General features: G+C 35.9%; 1 protein-coding gene and 1 pseudogene across 1 annotated transcript; one reads left to right on the forward strand and one right to left on the reverse strand.

The window, feature by feature from the left end:
* Positions 1-1,138: 1,138 nt before the first annotated feature.
* Positions 1,139-2,095, forward strand: LOC129040665 (olfactory receptor 2A2). Its single transcript, XM_054495420.1, has one exon. The coding sequence runs from the start codon at positions 1,139-1,141 to the stop codon at positions 2,093-2,095; it is 957 nt and encodes a 318-aa protein (XP_054351395.1).
* A 7,763-nt stretch (positions 2,096-9,858) lies between these two features.
* On the reverse strand, positions 9,859-10,782 carry LOC129040666 (olfactory receptor 2A14-like; annotated as a pseudogene).
* Between the last annotated feature and the right edge of the window lie 10,611 nt (positions 10,783-21,393).

Consider the following 21,393-nt stretch of genomic DNA (forward strand, 5'->3'; position numbering starts at 1 on the left):
AAAAATTAGTAGAATTTATGTTGGTAAATTTTCTGAAGCAAAGCTGGAAATAGATATCAAAAGCTTTGAAATTTCAATATATTTAGCGCCTGCAAATTCACTTTTAGAATACATTCTCAATTAAAAATCATCAATATAAGCCAAACATAAGCTTGTAAGAATATTTATCTCAATGCTACCAAACATAAGAGAAATAGAAACCAAAAATTTCTGACAAGAAAAATGATTCAATAAATTATAATAAAAAGGATATTGTACTGCTTTTGTATATTATTATATATTCGTATATTGCCTTTTTATTTTTTGTATATTATATATTTACTATTTTGATTTACAGACTTGAAGCTATTTTCCTACATTTCCTTCCATTTTAATTCTTTCACATATGACTGAATTTTAGCATCAAGTGCTGATGAAGAATTAAATAAAATTCTTGAAATAGAACTACAAACCCTAGGAGATGGAAAATGGGTACCAGAAGTGCTTCCAGGGAGTATTGGCTAGTGGCTGAAAAAAATGACGGTTGTAGGAAGTTTTAAAGAAACTACAAAGTTGAAAAGCTATTTACAAAAGATTTTCAATCTTAAATATGAAAGTAGAATTCATGTGAGAAGGTAAATGGGTTGCTAAGCAAGAATATGAAGAACAGAGTGCCCTAATCACTTCATACTGGGTAGAAAAACTCAAGCATGCCCAGGATATAAAACCATCTTGTATTGCAGCATTTTGTCAGTGTCATCTCTCATTTCACTACGTTAATAACTAAGGATTCCGCCCTATAAAAGAAGCAGAGTACCTGAATTCTCCAAAATGACACGTTTCCATGCATGTATGTGTATGCAGTAATACAAGATATATTATATTACACCTTATGTTAATTTGTTTTTTATATAATAAGCATTATAACTATATTTTTTTCCTATTACTCTGTTGGTACAAGATGATTTTTTTAATTTAATGAGCATAATTGAGTTGGTTCCAGTAACATATTTGAAAACAAATTCAACAAAGAACCCATTCAAAATAATACATTTCTTAATGCGCCCTCTGAAACACTCAGCAAATATTGTGCATTTTTGGCCCACAGCTCTGACCTTCCTGTCCTAGATGAGGACTTGTCTTTCTCTTCCACAAGAGCATGGAAGGCAACCAGACATGGATCACAGACATCACCCTGCTGGGATTCCAGGTTGGACCAGCACTGGAGATTCTCCTCTGTGGACTTTTCTCTGTCTTTTATACACTCACCCTGCTGGGGAATGGGGTCATCTTTGGGATTATCTGCCTGGACTGTAAGCTTCACACACCCATGTATTTCTTCCTCTCACACCTGGCCATCATTGACATGTCCTATGCTTCCAACAATGTCCCCAAGATGTTGGCAAACCTAATGAACCAGAAAAGAACCATCTCCTTTGTTCCATGCATAATGCAGACTTTTTTGTATTTGGCTTTTGCTGTTACAGAGTGCCTGATTTTGGTGGTGATGTCCTATGACAGGTATGTGGCCATCTGCCACCCTCTCCAGTACACTGTCATCATGAGCTGGAGAGTGTGCATGATCCTGGTTCTCACGTCCTGGTCATGTGGGTTTGCCCTGTCCCTGGTACATGCAATTCTCCTTCTAAGGTTGCCCTTCTGTGGGCCCCAGGATGTAAACCACCTCTTCTGTGAAATTCTGTCTGTCCTCAAGCTGGCCTGTGATGACACCTGGGTTAACCGAGTGGTCATATTTGCTACCTGTGTGTTTGTCTTAGTCGGGCCTCTTTCCTTGATTCTGGTCTCCTACATGCACATCCTCTGGGCCATCCTGAAGATCCAGACAAAGGAGGGCCGCATAAAGGCCTTCTCCACCTGCTCCTCCCACCTGTGTGTGGTTGGACTATTCTTTGGCATAGCCATGGTGGTTTACATGGTCCCAGACTCTAATCAACGAGAGGAGCAGGAGAAAATGCTGTCCCTGTTTCACAGTGTCTTTAACCCAATGCTGAACCCCCTGATCTACAGCCTGAGGAATGCTCAGTTGAAAGGCGCCCTCCACAGAGCACTCCAGAGGAAGAGGCCCATGAGAACGGTGTATGGGCTTTGCCCTTAAAACATGTGGTTTGCTGAAGCAAGAATTTTGAATATATTTTGTAGAAGTTTAATATAAAAATGGTGAGTGATTGAATTCAAGCTTTGAAAATAGGTCAATATTCAATGGAATATATGTTCTCTAAAATCGAGGAACCATCTCAGTAGATAGGAGAGCAAAATTATCAGAATATTTAGCCTTTCCTTTAAAAGTGTTAGAACATCTTTTTGTTTTTATTTTAATTTATTTACTTTTTATGTCATAGTGCCATTTTATGTAATTTCCTGAAACAGGCAAAATGAAACTCTGGTGTTAAAGGAGATAACAACATTGTTTTATTATAGCTAAAACCTGAAAAGAATCCAAATATCTATCAACAGGGAGAAGTTGAGTAACTTGTATATTCATGCAGCAGAATACTAAGTAACAAAGAAAATGAATGAACCTCAACATGCAGTAGCATGGATGAATATTACAAACACAGAGTGATAGAAGCCAGACACAAAAGGATGTATGATTCCACCTACATAAATTTCAAACATAGGCAATAACTAAACTATAATGTTAAAGCTAGGATATTAGACATCATTAGGATGAAGGGAGTAGATAGTGACTGGGAGGGGTAGGAAGGCAGCTGGGTAATGGCCATTTACTGATAATCCCTTGCACTATACATTTATGCTTTGTGTACATTTTAAAAATAATTTCTACATTTATTTTAGATTCAGGTTGTACATGTGCAGGTTTGTTACATGGGTGTATTGTGTGATGATGAGGTCTGTGGTACAGATGATCCCTCCCCAAGTACTAGGCATAGCACCCAATAGGTTTTTTTTCAGTCCACACCCCCTTCCTCCTTACGCTCTCTAGTAGTCCCCAGTGTCTACTTTCTCCATCTTTATGTCTATATGTACTCAAAGTTTAGCTCCCAGTTATAAATGAGAACATGTGGTATTTGGTTTTCTGTTCCAGTATTAATTTGCTTAGGATAATGGCTTCCATTTGCATACATATTGCTGCAAAGGACATAATTTCATTTTTTATGGCTATGTAGTATTCCACGGTGTATATATACCACATTTTCTTTATCCAATCTACTTCTGATGGCCACCTAGGTTGATTCCATGCCTTTGTTATTGTGAATAGCACTGTGATGAACATACACGTGTATGTGTTTCTTTGATAGAAATGTTTCTTTTCCTTTGGGTATATACCCTGTAATGGGATTGTTGAGTTGAATGGTAGTTCTATTTTTAGTTAAGAAACCTCCAAACTGCTTTCTGCAATGACTGAACTAGTTTACATTTTCACCAGCAGTGTATAAGTGTTTCCTTTTATCTGCAGCCTTGCCAACATCTGTTATATTTTGACTTTTTAGTAATAGCCATTCTGACTGATTTAAGATAGAATGTCATTGTGGTTTTGATTTGCATTTATCTGATTATTAGTGAAGATGAGCATTTTTTCATGTTTGTTGGCTGCTTGTCTGTCTTCTTTTGTAAAGTGTTTGTTTATGTTCTTTGCCCATTTTTAAAGGGGTTGTTTTTTGCTTGTTGATTTGTTTGTTTCTTATAGATTCTGAATATCAGACCTTTGTTGGATGCAAGGTTTGCAAATATTTTCTCTCATTCTTTAGATTGTCTATTTATTCTGTTGATAGTTTCTTTCACTGTGCAGAATCTCTTTAGTTTAATTACATCCCATTTGTCAATTTTGGTTTTTTACAATGGCTTTTGGGGACCTTGCCAACAATTCTTTGTCAATGCTGATGTCAAGAAGGGTATTTTCTAGATTTTCTTCTAGGATTTTTATAGGTGTGGTTTTACATTTAAGTCTTTAATTCATCTTGAGTCATTTTTTATATATGGTGAAAGTAGGGCATCCAGTTTCACTCTTCTGCATATGGCTAGCCAGTTATCCCAGCACCATTTGTCAAATAGAAAGTCTTTTCCCCATTGCTTATTTTTGTTGACTTTGTCAAAGACCACTGGTTTTAGGTGTGCAGCTTTATTTCTGGGTTTTCTATTCCGTTCTGTTGGTCTGTATGTCTGTACAACATCTTGTATCCCTTGATGGAATAATTTAGGAGTAAAAGGGAATAAGATATGGAAAGCTTTAGGTCAATACTAAACTGTGTAAAAAACCCTAAAATATATTAAAGCTTTAGGATTTGGTAAAATGAAGAAAATCCATGAGTAAATATTCAAATGGTCCAGGAGACAACAATGGTTTTGAGCATTATTCAAACTTTACACTTACTCTTGGGTGATGCTAATTACTGAAAAGGCAAGATTTAATCACTTGTTGAAGCTCTTGAAATTTTTTTCATCAATACTTTTTAATGTTTGAACCAACTTGTATGTAGATGGTGACACCAAACATCCCAACACAGCTTTGTTATAGCCAACATCATTTATCTTTCACAGTGGCAAAAGATCTCCTAGATTCATGAGATTGGATTGAAACCTTGTGTTTATGATGCTGATGGTGATAAAATAAATAATGAATACTCTTTGTATTGTTGTTAGCTAAGGCAGTATATTAATAAATCAGTTTTACAAGTATTATCTTTATTTAGGATTTTAAAAACTGTGATTTCCTTTGGATGTACAATACTGTCAAGTTATTAATTTCTTTTTCAATTATTATTAGGGTGTCTGACAAAGTTGGTAAATATAACACACTAAAACTATGATCTACCAAAATGTCAAATTTTTACTAAAGGTGTAAATGTTTAAACTTTTAGCAAGGAGACATGGTTGTTTCAAAGCTATCAGGTTAACCATTTTAGCAGATTAATATTGGAAAAAGAGGTAATTTCTACATACATATTTAACATTTATGGCATATACAATGCAAAGGATACATTGATTATTTTTAAGTATACAAGCGATAATAAAAAATGACATGTCAGGGTTAACTAACAGAATGTACCTCAGACTAAGGGAGGAGTCATTTAGAATTTGAACAAGTTATAGACAATCTTGAGGTTCACCTTGATCAGAAGAAGAAAGCAGGTAAATGAAGTGGGTTAGAGCAATATTTAACAGTAAATATGGGGGGCAGATAGTAAAAGCTTTGATAGGCATTAATATAGTTGGCCAAGGACAGTTATTGTTTATGAATATTAGGACTTTTACCACATGAGGGCCCTTTTAGACAGAGCCTGTCAAGGCTTTCATCAGTTTGGGTAAGATTACTATGGAAATGAAGTGTAGAATGTCATATATAAGGTCATGAACTATGATAAGTAAATAATGTCTTGTGATGAATTCATAGTTGTTTGTAGGCATATCTATAGCACATTGTTTTTCATGTACAAACCATGAGAAAAGTTTAGCTTATTTTTTAATGCTCTTATCCAGGATCTGCTGTAATGTATGATAAGAAATGAGAAGCCTATTCAACACTTGGATCTCAGTTATGGGCTACTCAGCTCAGAAAGAAGTGGCATTAATCATATATGGGACATACCAAACAGGACTATTTTTATCATTTTTTAATAAAAAGAAGGAACAAATCATCATGGATACTTAGTAATATATGGAAAGCCCTAAATATAATTTAAGTGTAGAAGCCATGAAAAGAGTTTTATTACTTGAAACTTAGGAGTCATATTAGGAAAGAAAGAATGAAAGAAAGAAGAAAGAAAGAAAGAAAGAGAGAGAAGATGTTAGATAAAAATCAGTTATCATATTGAAATTAGGTCATATTTTTAGGTGTTGAAAGACAACAAAGTCTTCAGCCTTGCTGTAGAATAACAATATTTAATCACCAGTAAGATGTTTTTTAAATTTTGTTATGAGAAAGTCTTTTAAATACAAATGCATGTCAAGAGCATACAGTATATAAAATGTCAATCTATTGTTGAACCATTACGTTTCTTCTTTATATTATTAGTAGGCATTTCATCTACTGAGCTTGTTAACATGTGATACATAACACATGCTACAACATCAATGAACCTGAAGGACATTGTGCTAAATAAAATAATCCAGTCACAGAAGAACAAGTACTGCATGATTCTACTTACATGAGTTATCTAAAAATAATCAAATTCATAAAAACAGCGTAAAGTCTTGTTGCCAGGGAGAGATGGCAAGGGGAGACATGAAGTTGCTATTGAATGAAGATGCATTTTCAGTAATGCAACATGAGTAAGTTCCAGAGATCTGGTGTACAACATTATGCCCTATGGTTGATCATACTACATAGTGCAATTAAAAACTTCTTAAGAGAATAGAACTCGTGTTAAAGCCTCTTGACAAAATAATAAATAAATAGATAGATAAATAAACAGATAGATAAATAAGAAATCCTAACCTATGTCATTCAGGAAAGATTAGGGACTTGGTTGGGATACATTCCTTTATAATTTATTTTCATTGAGAACTTCTTGAAATACGATGTCTTAATACAGGGGAATAAATCTCAGTCACTCTGAAAGCCCAAAGGATAAGATGGTATGGGGAGAGAAATGTGTTTTATTGACACCTTTCAAGTCATGAAAACAACTTTACCTAATTATACAGCTTATAATATACATTGAAATAAAATACTCTTGCATTTCTCCATGCTTAGTATTACTCATTTGTAATTATCCCACATGTGTGTCACAAAACATAAACTTTACAATCCAAGTGATTTAAGTACTGTGTGCTTCTAGGTAACTCAGTGTGATGAAGTTGAACTGTAATTTAAATAAAAAATAATTTTAAGATAAAATGTTTTGTATTAGCTAAAATCAAAATTAAGAAGGAAAAAGAAAATATTAGTAAGTCAAATTCAGCAAAATAAAGGAGTAGTATATTAAGTTTTTTCCCCAGAATGCAGGAAATATTTAACATAAAAACAAATAATGAGTATAATTTGTCACATGAACAAATTAAAGGATGCATATAATATGGCCATCTCAGTAGATCAAGAAAAGTATTTAACAAAATTCAATGCCAACTCATGATAAAATTTTTTATAACTTATATGGCAGTAAGCCTTCTTAAAGATAACCTACAAAAAAAAACACCAAACAAACAAAAAACGCAGCAGATAGCCTACTGAATGGTGAAATGCTAGCATCTTTCCATTTAATATAAAGAACAAGGTAAGGACGCACATCGTTACCACTTTTTTTCCTTTTTATCAGTTTTTTACTGAAGATTCCTACCAGTACAATTAGACAAAAGGAATAAATACACACCCATGCGTGCACATGCATGCACACACACATTTGAGAAAAAAGAAACAAACTGTAATTAATGCAAAGGACACAATTGTCAGATATGCAGAAAATCTAAAATAATCTTCTGACATATTATTAAAATTATGAAACTTTAACAAGGTAGCTTGTTACAAAATTGATATGAAAATCTATTATATTTTTGAAAAGTAAAAACAAAATAAAATTTTACCAAATTCATACAAGGATGTACCAAGAAACAAACTGAATAGAATATAAATTATGGAAGTAGATTTATGCCTTTTTTAGCTCTTGCTAAACTACAGGCAGCACAGCATGATCAATCACTGGAGAAGGAAGGACTTTGCAGTAAATGGGGCTGGGACAACTGAGTCTCCCCAAAAATACTCAAAGCCTGCAAAATCACTCAATTCCTGTGTATTCAAGACCAAAGTGTCAAAGACACAAATATAATGTTTTTATAACATATCTAAGGGAAGATTTTTAAAAATAATGCACAAAGTTGCTGTTGTAAAATAATATACTAAGTTGAAAAATCTTTAGATTGCACTAAAAGCAAATATTGATAAATTGGACTAGATTGGAATACTGTTGACAAGCAAATTATGAAATAGATTTATTTTTGTTTCATTTTGCTTTTAGAAATCAGGGATTCATCGTTTCATAAGCTTAAAGTTTACAATCAGAAGGTATTTTTTCATATTTAAATTACATCACTGTACTTCTTTTATTACATGTTTTAAGACAAATGGTAGCTAGAAATGCCCAAATCTTTTTGTGAGAAGATGGCAAACACATATTTGAAAGCAAATGGCACAGAGCATTTTATCCATGGAATATTATGCACCAGGGAGCTGGGAGACACTGAGAGAATATTTTTGTACAGGTATGTGAAGGCTAGAAATGGGTGTGTTGATTTAAAATGGGCTGAAGAGAAACAAGAAAGGGAGAAGAAAATCATAACATGTACTGTTACACAACATTTTCTTTCAGGGTAAGAAAAGAAGCTTGATAGACGTAAAATGTTCTGAGATGACAAATTAAGATAACTCAGTCTCTGAATATTGGAGTAATTCTCAGCTTTAGAATTTTCCTGCCGTATTAGTCCATGTGATTCCCTTCTTTACATGGAAAAAGTTTACCCACTATAAGAACTCCAACTTGACCTGAGGCTTAGTTATTTACAATCTTTCCTTGTGATTCCCCATGCAAAATTATTATCAGCTACCAGATGAGGGTCAAGAATTACATTGCCTAGTAATCCAGAATGAGATAAGAGTGACTTTCTGAATGTATAATTAAAACTAGAATGATTTTAACATAAAGGTATAAACAGCTTCTAGTAAATTGGCTGTAAATTTTTAAAGTAAATAACTAAAAATCTAAGTCCCTGATATGTCCAGTAGTGAAAAAGCTAATCTGTACGAGATGTCTCTGTGCTTGTTTTTATTGGACTGTTAATGTTATTATCTAACTATATTGGAGCAAGCATGGGTATTTATAGTCCATAAGCCATTATGTCATATATTTTATAAGTTATCAAGAGAAAAGCCTCACTCTAGAATGACTCCAAAGTGACCACCGGGTCTTGTTCTTAAAACACATCTAATCATATGGTATGGTCCCTGAGGCCCTACCCAGTGAAGGTCTCTGACTTTGAATCGGCTGGACCTACACTAGCTCATAGATCTAGAACAAGTATTGGCAGGCTAGTGTCCCTGGGCCCCTTTGATCGGTCATTGTTTTTGCAAAGAAAATTTCACTAAAACACAGCCACACCCATTCATTTACACATTGTCTATGACTGCTTTTGCCAGAGTTGACCTTTTACGATGAAGAAGATGGTCCTCAAAGTCTTATATATTTTTCTGTGGTCTTTTACAGGAAAAAGTCACTAACTATTGACCCAGAGAATATATAATGTGCTCTAACATATTAATTCAATGGGTACAAACTTTACTAGTATTGGCTGTTTCCCAATTATTGGAGATAGATTTCCAATCATTTCAATAACGAATAATCCATTAAAAATTTTAGACAGTTGAGGGGATATAAAATGCTACCTGATGGTGACTGTAATTTACATTTTCTTGCTAATGGTGAAAAGCAGCATTTTATGTGTTTATTGACCACTTGTATTTCTCTGGAGAAGTTTCTATTTAAGTGCTTTGCCCATTTTATAAAATTTGTCTTTTAATATTAATTTGAAAGAGTTCTTTTTATATATTGTCTATAGTTTCTTTGCTAGATAAAGAACAGTAAATTTTATCACTTTGTGCCTGCATTTCTTGTTTCTTAATGGGGACTTTGATAATCACAGTGATTAATTTCAAAGATTTTCAATGTTAATCAATTATTCAAATTTTACTTCTATTGATTATTGTGTCTTTTCTACAAATATATTTCTACCTAATTAATGAAGGTATTCTTCTATTTTCCTCTCAAGAGTTTAAGATTTCAGTTTATATGTTTAAGTTAATAAACAGTTAATTTTAAGGTGGCATTTATCCTAGCAGAAGACAAAAAAGCCAACTTACACATTTTGTAGGGAGCAGGGCCCTCTCCTCGTGGTGCCCTTTGAGATGTCTTACATCAGCCTCTCCTTCCTCAGTGCCCTCTTCAGGGCGCTCTTGACCTCTGCACTCCTCAAGCTGTAGATCAGAGGGTTTGGCACCTGATTCCAAAGGCTGCAAAACAGGGAAAGGACCTTCTGCTGCTCCTCAGGATGGCGGGAATTGGGGGCCATGTACGTGACAATGGCGTTGCCAAAGAAGAACCCCACCACGCAGAGGTGGGAGGAGCAGGTGGAGGCCTTTCTGCGGCCCTCCCCAGACTGGATCCTCAAGATGGCCGCCAGGATGCTCAAGTATGAGACCGGCACCAGGCAGAGTGGCCCCGCCAGGATGAACATGCAGGCTGCAAAGATGACCACCTAGTTGAGCCAGGTGTCAGCACAGGCCAACTTGAGGACAGACAGGATTTCACAGAAGTGGTTGATTTCATGAGCCCACCGAAGGGCAGCCTCAGAATCAGAACTAAATGCACCAGAGCCAGGAGGAAGCTGAACACCCAGGAAGCCACAGCCAGGACAGTGCACACTCTCCAGCTCATGAGGACATTGTAACGTAAGGGGTGGCAGATGGCCACATAGCGATCATAGGACAAAACCACCAAAATCAGACACTCTATGTGAGCAAAAGCCAAATTCAAGAATGTCTGCATTATGCATGGCACAACGGAGATGGTACTTTTCTAGTTCGCAACATCCACCAGCATCTTGGGAACATTGTTGGAAGCATAGGACATGTCAATGACGGCCAGGTGTGAGAGGAAGAAGTATGAGAGTATGCAGACTGTGGTCCAGACAGATGAGTTCCAAGGTTATTCCATTCCCTGGCAGGCTGAAGATGTGTAACAGGGAGAAGATCCAAAAGAGGAACACTTCCGTCTCAGCACTGAGCTGGAATCCCACCAGGATGAATTCTGTGAACCATGATTGGTTGCATCCCATTTCTTAATGGCAGTCTGTCAAGGACTGAAGAATGATGGAGAGGTTAGAACTGGAGGATCAATGAAAACTGCAGTTATTCGTCTCAAAATAAATTCAAAGGAAGGTTGTCTGCTTGTCTTCACTTGGCAGTTTCTCCTGCTTTCCCAGATTTGTTACCTTTTTGTTTTAAATGTTTGATTATGAAATAAATTTAAAATCACAGAAAAGTATCACGGATCTTGCAAATAACTTTCATATACCTTCACCCAGACTTAGTAAAAGTTAACATGCCTTTCTTTTTTGACTTATTGTGCTTTTTTTCTCTATGTAAACATATAATTTTTCTGAAATTATTGATATTAAATTGTAGACCTGATGCCCATTTATCCCTAAGTTCTTTATATTTTCACCATGAACAAACACATTTACTAACCTGGCCATGGTATAATTACTAAAATCAGGAAATTTAATATTGACTTTTTTTTTCTAATATACGATATCCTTCTTCCACCTCCACACACCTAGAACCTAATCCAAGATTACACATTATATTTAATGTCACCTATCTTCAGGCTCCTTGCATCTATATTTACTCAATCTTTTTTTTTGCCTTTCCAGACATTGATGTTTTGAATTTGATACAGCAGTTATTTAGTAGAATGCTGTTCAGATGGGGAGTGTACAACGTTCCTCATGTTTTGATGCGGATTATTAACTTTTCACATTTAAAAAAAATGGCATCTTCCTAGCTGCATTTCAGGAGTGCAGGCGTGATGTTAATTAGTCCAATTATTGGTGATGAAAACATGCATCCCTTGGTAAAGATGGTGCCTCTCAAATATCTTCATACAATACAGTTATTAATATTTTCCTAATGTAATATCTGGTGCATATATTAAATTTATTACACAAGCGCACTTGATTTTATTCTGTTTCATTTTATTGCACTTCCCTTTATTGCCTTTCACAGATATTATGCTTTTTTATAAATTGAATGTTTGTGGCACCCCTGAGTTGTGCAAGTCTATCTGCACCGTTTTTCCAACAGCATGTGCTTAATTTATGCCTCTTCCTAACAACTCAGTAATTTTTCCAATATTTCCAACTTTCTCATTATTATTGTATGTGTTATGGTGATTTGTAATCACTAATCTTTCATGTTACTATTGTAATCATTTTGGGACACTAAGAATCACATTCATATAAAACAGAAAACAATCAATGTTTGTTCTAACTGTTCTGCTAATTAACTGTTTCTCTGTCTCTCTCCAACTCCTCAGGCCTCCCTATTCCCTGAGACGCAGCAATATTGAAATTAAGTCTATTAACAATCTTACAATGACCTCTATTTGTTCAAGTGAAAGGAAGAGTCACGTATCTCTCAGTTTAAATCAAAAGCCAGAAATAACTAAGCTTAATGAAGAAGGCATGTCAAAAGCCAAGACAGGTTGAAAGCCAGGCCTCCTGCATCAAACTGCCAAGTTCTGGATACAAAAGAAAAGTTCTTGAGAAAAATTAAAAGTGATACTCCAGTGAACATATGAATGATAAGAAAGTGAAACAGCCTTATTGCTGATATGTAAAAGGTTTGAGTGGTCTGGATAGAAGATCAAACCAGCCACAACATTCTGTTAAGCCAAAGCCTCATCCAGAGCAAAGCCCTAATTCTCTTCCCTTCTACAAAGGCTAAGAGAGGTGAGGAAGCTACCAAAGAAGAGTTTTTAAGCTAGCCACATGTTGGTTCATGAGGTTTAAGGAAAGAAGCTCTCTTCATAACATAGAAGGGTGAGATGAAGCAGCAAGTGCTGCTGTAGAAGCTGCCACAAGTTATCCAGATCTAGCTAAGATTGCTGATAAAGGTACTATTGGAAGAAGATGCCATCTAGGACTTTCATAGCTAGAGAGGAGAAGTCAATGTCTGGCTTCAAACTTCAAAGGACAGGTTGACACTCTTGTTAAGGGTTAATGCAGTTGGTGACTTTAAGTTGAAGCCAACGCTTAGTAACCAGTCCAAAAATCCTAGGGCCCTTAAGCATTATGCTAACTCTACTCTGCCTGTGTTTTGTAAATTGGGCAACAAAGCCTGGATGACAGTACGTCTGCTTGCAGCATGGTTTATTGAATTTTTTAATTTATACTCCTATGTAGTGTTTATTATGACCATAAAAATTAAAGATAGAGCATGAAGTAATTTGAGAGTTGAATTATATCATTATTCACTTTCCAAAAAAATATGTGTTTTTTCCATAAAAAAAGTATACTTTGAATGCAATTATAACTCTCCAATCTTCTTTTCAAGTTATATACAAATAATTTGTCTAACAACTTTAGTTTTAGATAATTTTCTACACTCAATACTCTGATTTATGTAATGTCTGAAGGGTCAATGTCTTAGTTATTTCTACTGTGAATTATCTGATGTTGGCATAGATGTAATTTTGACTTAATTTTGAAGTACATGTTTTTTTTTCATATTTACTGCCTCTGTAAAAATGTATTTTACTACAAGCTCTCTGGTGTTTTCTTAGCTGTCATTTTTGAACAAATCTTTATTCAAACATATTACACTTATTAGGGTTTTCTCCAGTGTAAATTCCCTGATGTTGAACAAGTTTTGAGAAACTGCTTCAGGATTTTCCTCTAATACAAAATCTGCACAATAACATCTATGACACGAGTAATGATACTACAACCCTCTTTATATTTGTAATGTTTGCCTTCAGAATGAAGGCTCTTCTTCACTTTAATGGTTTATGCTTCCTGAAAGATATTTTGATAGTAATAGCAATTACAATGCTTTTATTAAATATGAACTCTTGAATGTTGAGTAAGATACAAACAGGTATCAATGGCTTTTCCATGTTCTTTACTTTTGTACAATTTTTTATCAAGTATAAATGCTTTCTTGTGCAATAAAGTGTGAGCATTAGTTAAAAGTTTTTTCACATTCCTCACACATGTAGTTTTCTACAGTATAAATTATCTCACCTACAATCAAGGGTGACAACCATTTAAAGGCTTTGACACATTCTTCACATTTCTGGGGTCTGGGACCATTATGATTTATTTTATATTTTCAAAAGTTTGAGGTGTTGTTAAAAATCATTTTCACATCTTTCAGGTTTGTAGAGCTTCTCTCCAATATAAATTATCTTATGTCTGCTAAGAATTGAGGACTTGTAAAATGCTTTGCCACATTCTTCATGCTAGTATGGTTTCTGAATATTTTAAGCCCACTGTTGAGACCTACTACTCAGAAAAGAAGAAGATTCTTTTCAATGTATTACTGCTCATTGACAATGCACCTTGTCGCCCCAAAACTCTGATGGAGATGTACAGTGATTTCATCCCTGCTAACACAATTTCCACTCTGCAGCACATGGATCAAGGACTAATTTCTGCTTTTAAGTTTTAATATTTAAGCAATACATTTCACCAGGCTATAGCTGCCCTAGACAGGGATACTTCTGATGAATCAGGGCAAGGTCAACTGAAAACTTTCCAGAAAAGATTCTCCATTCTAAATGCTATAAAGAACATTTATGATTCATGGGAGAAGGTCAAAATATCAGCATTAACAATAGTTTGGAAGAAGTTTATTCCAACCTTTATAGATGACCTTGAGGGGTTCTAGACTCAGTGGAGTAACTACAGATGTGGTGGAAATAGCAAGAGAACTAGAATTAGAAGTGGAGCCTAGGTATGTGACTGAATTGCTGCAGTCTCATGATAAAACTTGAAGGTATGTAGAATTCTTATGGATGAGAAAGAAAGTATTTTATTGAGATAACTATACTCCTGGTGAAGATGCCGTGAACATTGTTAAATGACAAGAAATGATTTAGAGTATTACATAAACTCAGTTGATAAAGCAGTAGCAGTGTTTGAGAGGATTGACTCCAAATATGAAAGAAGCTCTACTGTGGGTAAAATGCTATCAAACAGCATCACATGCTACAGATAAATCATTTGTAAAGGGAGTGGTCAATCATTGCAGTAAACTTTATTATTGTCTTATTTTAAGAAATTGCTGGCTGGGTGCTGTGGCTCACACCTGTAATCTCAGCACTTTGGGAGGCCAAGGCAGACAGATTGCTTGACCCCAGGAGTTCAAAACTAGCCTAGACAACATGGCAAAACGCTGTCTCTGAAAAAAATTAGCCAGTTATGTTGGTGGGCACTTGTAGTCCCAGCTACTTGGGAGGCTAAGGTGGGAGAATCACCTGAGCTCAGAAGGTGGAGGCTGCAGTGAGCCATGACTGCACCACTGCACTCAAACCTGGGTGACAAAGGGAGATCCTGGCTTAAAGAAAGAGAAGAAAAAAAGAAGGAAAGAGAAAGCAAGAAAGGAAGGACGGAAGGAAGGAAGGAAAGAAGGAAGGAAGGAGGAAAGGAAGGAAGGGAGGGGAAGAAGAAGAAGAGGAGGAGGAGGAAGAGGAAGTAGAAGAAGAAGAAGAAGAAGAGGAAGAAGAAGGAGGAGGAGGAGGAGGAGAAGAAGGAGGAGGAGCAGAAGGAGAAAGAAGCAGGAGGAGGAGAAGGAGGAGGAGAAGGAGGAGAAAAGGAGGAGGAAGAAAGAAGGAAGGAAGGAAAGAAGGAAGGAAGGAAGGAGGGAAGGAAGGGAGGGGAAGAAGAAGAAGAGGAGGAGGAGGAAGAGGAAGAAGAAAGAAGAAGAAGAAAAGAAGAAGGAGGAGGAGGAGAAAGAAGGAGGGAGAGGAGGAGAAGGAGAAAGAAGAAGGAGGAGGAAAAGCAGGAGAAAAGGAGGAGGAAGAAGGAAGGAAGGAAGGAAAAGAAAAGAAAAAGAAACTACCATTGCCATCTCACCTTCAGCAATCACCATCCTGATCACTCAGCACCCATCATCATCAAGGCACCATTCTCCACCAGCAAAAAGATTGTGACTCACTGAGAGCTCAGAAGATCATTAGCATTATTTAGCAATAAAGTATTTTTAAATTAAGATACATACATTTTTTAAACACAATGGTATTTCATACTTAATAGATGACAGTAAATTATAAACATAGCTTTTATATGCACTGAGAAACAACATTTTGCAACTCAATTTATTGTGATATTTGCATTATTATGATCTGTAACCAAATTTGCACTATCTCCATGGTATGCTTGAATAAATACCCTGTTCCTTTTCAAGCTTTGAACCACTAGTTTGAGCATCCATTGATTATCTTGCCTGATTCAATTATTAGTAATGATTATTGCAAATTTGATTTTGTAGCTCTATCATTGCCTTTACATCTATGATTTTAGCAACTTAAAATAAGTAAAGCCTTCACCTATATATCACGTAACTACGTCTACCCACTACACTATCTAGCCAGCTGTCAGTATGGACTCACAGATTTTTTTTAATTTAATAGATTATAATTCATTAATATGATTGTTTTTGGGTTTTAAATTTTCCTAGATAGGGACCTTTGAAGCTTGCACCTACATAGTTTTAATATGCCCTATCTTTTTGAGACTTTCTTTCTTCTCATATAATCAGGTGATTCAGGATCATTGTATACATTTCCTGCTTCAGCCATAGAAAGAGCCGTTTCTCCTAGGAGTCTGACTACCTCTAGTGAAGAACCACATTTATAAAATAATATCTGGATTTTATTGGACTTCTAATAATTTATATTTTATCATAATTGACGCCAAATTTTTTGCATCCGTGTTGAAAAGTGCAAGCATATAGTTTGAGAAAGTATAGAAATTGTTACAAGGCATAAAAGATTTTAAAAATGACTTCCAAAAATCTAATATGGCTTAACTGACTTCCTTTATAGAGTTAACTCTATTTCACTAAATTAACACTAGCATTGAAGAATATGGTCTTGATAACTCAGTTGTTTATATTTAGGCAAAATGTAGATTTATCATGCTAGCCCCTTATTAACTATAAAGTTCATATGATTTTCTTTTATTCTTATTTAGAAAAACACAGACTCTTGAACATTTAAAATACAGATTTTAAAATAAATAAATAAAAAAGGCTTTCTGCCATTTACTCCCTTAGTTGGAAAAAAAAAGAGAGAGAGAGAGCAAAAGAGAGAGATATACTGGTTGCCAGCAACAACTCTCCAACTCCTATGGTCTTGCTCATTATTCCAATAAAGGGGAGGCAGTGCAGGAGAAGTCTGATACTGTGAGAAAGAAAAGCAACTCTCCCCCTCCCCTTTGAAGCACATTAATGCACAACACATCAGCAATGGTAATAAGGTTAAAAAGCAAAAAAAAACCTACAAAAACAACAAACCCTTTATTTGGCCAATATTTTCTTATACTTGACTTTATGGCAAGAAATGTGTATTAATTAGAATGCTTATAGCTGCAACTAATAATGATAATGTTAATTGCGTGCCTTTTTCCCCCTATGCTTGGTTTCTTCATGCCCATTGTTAGGTCTTTCTGTAAGATGACTTTAAGGGGTTCCAGACTCAGTGGAGGAACTACAGATATGGTGGAAATAGCAAGAGAACTAGAATTAGAATTGGAGCCTAAGTATGTGACTGAATGGCTGCAATCTCATGATAAAACTTGAATGTATGCCCCTCTCCACCTCAAATAATATATCCACTCAATCTCCCTCTGCCACCTCAAATAATATGTCCATTAGGACTTTTACTTGCAGATATTGCTCAGTGGACTTCTAGGCTTCTTCTATCTAAACTGGTTGCATCCTAGCAATTCCATCTGCCTTTATTCTGAGTTTGACTCCCTAGTTCATTAACCTCATGCCATCCTCTTTCTTGGTTTACTCCTTTGTTTCAATGGAGCATATCCTACAAACGTTTTATAAGGTTAAAAGCGTATGCAATGACGGAAGTTATAGTGAGAACAGCCCTATTTCAAATTCATTATCATTGCTTATATTATTTTATCTTCCTCAACTATCCCCTTGAAATTCTATGTGATAAGTGGACTTAAAAAAAACAAAAAAGATATTGATTCTTCCTACCCGTGAGCATGGAATGTTCTTCCATTTGTTTGCATCCTCTTTTATTTCATTGAGCAGTGGTTTGTAGTTCTCCTTGAAGAGGTCCTTCACATCCCTTGTAAGTTGGATTCCTAAGTATTTTATTCTCTTTGAAGCAATTGTGAATGGGAGTTCACTCATGATTTGGCTCTATGTCTGTTATTGGTGTATAAGAATGTTTGTGATTTTTGTACATTGATTTTGTATCCTGAGACTTTGCTGAAGTTGCTTATCAGCTTAAGGGGATTTTGGGCTGAGACAATGGGGTTTTCTAGATATACAATCATGTCATCTGCAAACAGGGACAATTTGACTTCCTTTTTTCCTAATTGAATACCCTTTATTTCCTTGTCCTGCCTAATTGCCCTGGCCAGAACTTCCAACACTATGTTGAATAGGAGTGGCGAGAGAGGGCATTCCTGTCTTGTGCCAGTTTTCAGAGGGAATGCTTCCAGTTTTTGCCCATTCAGTATGATATTAGCTGTGGGTTTGTCATAGATAGCTCTTATTATTTTGAGATACATCCCATCAATACCTAATTTATTGAGAGTTTTTAGCATGAAGTTGTTGAATTTTGTCAAAGGCCTTTTCTGCATCTATTGAGATAATCATGTGGTTTTTGTCTTTGGTTCTGTTTATCAATATCATGAAAATGGCCATACTGCCCAAGGTAATTTATAGATTCAATGCCATCCCAATCAAGCTACCAATGACTTTCTTCACAGAATCGGAAAAAACTACTTTAAAGTTCATATGGAACGAAAAAAGCCCGCATCGCCAAGTCAACCCTAAGCCAAAAGAACAAAGCTGGAGACATCACGCTACCTGACTTCAAACTATACTACAAGGCTACAGTAACCAAAACAGCATGGTACTGGTACCAAAACAGAGATATAGATCAATGGAACAGAACAGAGCCGTCAGAAATAATGCCACATATCTACAAGTATCTGATCTTTGACAAACCTGACAAAAACAAGAAATGGGGAAAGGATTCCCTATTTAATAAATGGTGCTGGGAAAACTGGCTAGCCATATGTAGAAAGCTGAAACTGGATCCCTTCCTTACACCGTATACAAAAATCAATTCAAGATGGATTAAAGACTTAAATGTTAGACCTAAAACCATAAAAACCCTAGAAGACAACCTAGGCATTACCATTCAGGACATAGGCATGGGCAAGGACTTCATGTCTAAAACACCAAAAGCAATGGCAACAAAAGCCAAAATTGACTAATGGGATCTGATTAAACTAAAGAGCTTCTGCACAGCAAAAGAAACTACCATCAGAGTGAACAGGCAACCTACAAAATGGGAGAAAATTTTCGCAACCTACTTATCTGACAAAGGGCTAATATCCAGAATCTAAAATGAACTCAAACAAATTTACAAGAAAAAAACAAACAACCCCATCAAAAAGTGGGCGAAGGATATGAACAGACACTTCTCAAAAGAAGACATTTATGCAGCCAAAAGACACATGAAAAAATGCTCATCATCACTGGCCATCAGAGAAATGCAAATCAAAACCACAATGAGATACCATCTCACGCCAGTTAGAATGGCCATCATTAAAAAGTCAGGAAACAACAGGTGCTGGAGAGGATGTGGAGAAATAGGAACACTTTTACACTGTTAGTGGGACTGTAAACTAGTTCAACCATTGTAGAAGTCAGTGTGGCGATTCCTCAGGGATCTAGAACTAGAAATACCATTTGACCCAGCCATCCCATTACTGGGTATATACCCAAAGGACTATAAATCATGCTGCTATAAAGACACATGCACACGTATGTTTATTGCGGCACTATTCACAATAGCAAAGACTTGGAACCAACCCAAATGTCCAACAATGATAGACTGGATTAAGAAAATGTGGCACATATACACCATGGAATACTATGCAGCCATAAAAAAGGATGAGTTCATGTCCTTTGTAGGGACATGGATGAAGCTGGAAATCATCATTCTCAGCAAACTATCGCAAGGACAAAAAACCAAACACCGCATGTTCTCACTCATAGATGGGAATTGAACAATGAGAACACATGGACACAGGAAGGGGAACATCACACTCTGGGGACTGTTGTGGGGTAGGGGGAGTGGGGAGGGATAGCATTAGGAGATATACCTAATGCTAAATGATGAGTTAATGGGTGCAGCACACCAGCATGGCACATGTATACATACGTAACCAACCTGCACATTGTGCACATGTACCCTAAAACTTAAAGTATAATAATAATAAAAAAAATAAAAGAAATAAAAGACTCAAGCCATGTGGAGAAGCTATTTCTGTCTCAGAGATAGCAAAATATTTAAAGAAAATTTAGGCCAAGCTGTAGGTATTGTCTTTAATAGTAGTTAGCAAGCACTTCTATTTCAAAATTGACTTTCATTGACAAAGGTTCTGCTGGGTGAGGTGTCAGAGTTCTGGCAGCAGAGAGTGGTTGGCTCATGGGTGGTAAAAGAATTTACCGACAATAGTATAGGTTTGAAATGGAAAGTTTTATTAGATAGAATACTGTATCAGAGTGCAGCAGCCGGGGACTTCAGCAGGAGAGGACTGAGCACACCATGGTGGATTTTCCTTAGTGTTATTTATTGACCTTAAGGCAGGAGTTTGGACCATATTAGTCACGTAGGTCATGGTAAATGATTACATTTGTAGATATTATGATGCCTTGATGTCCACAAGGATTGCGCAATGAGTTTTGACATGCATGCATTCCAGAGATGTATAGAAATTCTAGTTACCTATAAATTCTTGTAAAGAAGCCTGATACCAGATGTGGCTTTATATAATAGGGAAGTTGAATTACTTCTTTTTTTTTTTTTTTTTTTTTTTTGAGACAAAGTCTCACTCTGTCTCCAGGCTGGAGTGCAGTGGCGCGATCTCTGCTCACCGCAACCTCTGCCTCCCATGTTCGAACGATTCTCCTGCCTCAGCCTCCCAAGTAGCTGGGAATACAGGCACACGCCACCATGCCTGGCTAATTTTTGTATTTTTTTTGGTAGAGATGGGGTTTCACCATGTTGGCCAGGATGGTCTGGATCTCTTGACCTCATGATGCGCCTGCGTTGGCCTCCCAAAGTGCTGGGATTACAGGCAGTTTAATTACTTCTGAATTCTTTTGATAAGGGGCTTTGCCTCCAGGTGGTCTGCTTGATGGCCACCAAATGATCTTTGCTCTCCTCAGGCTCATCACTACTGTTGGAGCCAAGTATGCGTCATCATATTTATTCTTGCTAAAATATAAAGTATTAATCAATATAAATATTAATGCTCACAAAATGTCTAAGACAAATAATATTTTTGCTCTATCCACTTTAAAATTTAAAAGTTAAAAAGAGATCCATATCATGACACCTCTTTATATCCACAGTAGACTGTGTTCAATGTCATTATATTGTCTATGTCAGAAAAAAATTATACTAATTATGCATATTTGAATTAATATGCACCAAAATATTTTCCTTAGTTTTATCCAAATGTTGGTATCAAATTAATTTTCTGTGGTAACTTTTTAGAAAACGTTAATGATAAAAATACTGGGATTAAAAAGCTATTTATGTACAACCTGAAAGCATGCTAAATGAAAATGTTATGTTCTATTTCACAAGGGAGACCAGTTTGGGTTGGATTGGT

Source organism: Pongo pygmaeus, chromosome 6, assembly GCF_028885625.2.
Source record: "Pongo pygmaeus isolate AG05252 chromosome 6, NHGRI_mPonPyg2-v2.0_pri, whole genome shotgun sequence".
Lineage (NCBI taxonomy): Eukaryota > Metazoa > Chordata > Mammalia > Primates > Hominidae > Pongo > Pongo pygmaeus.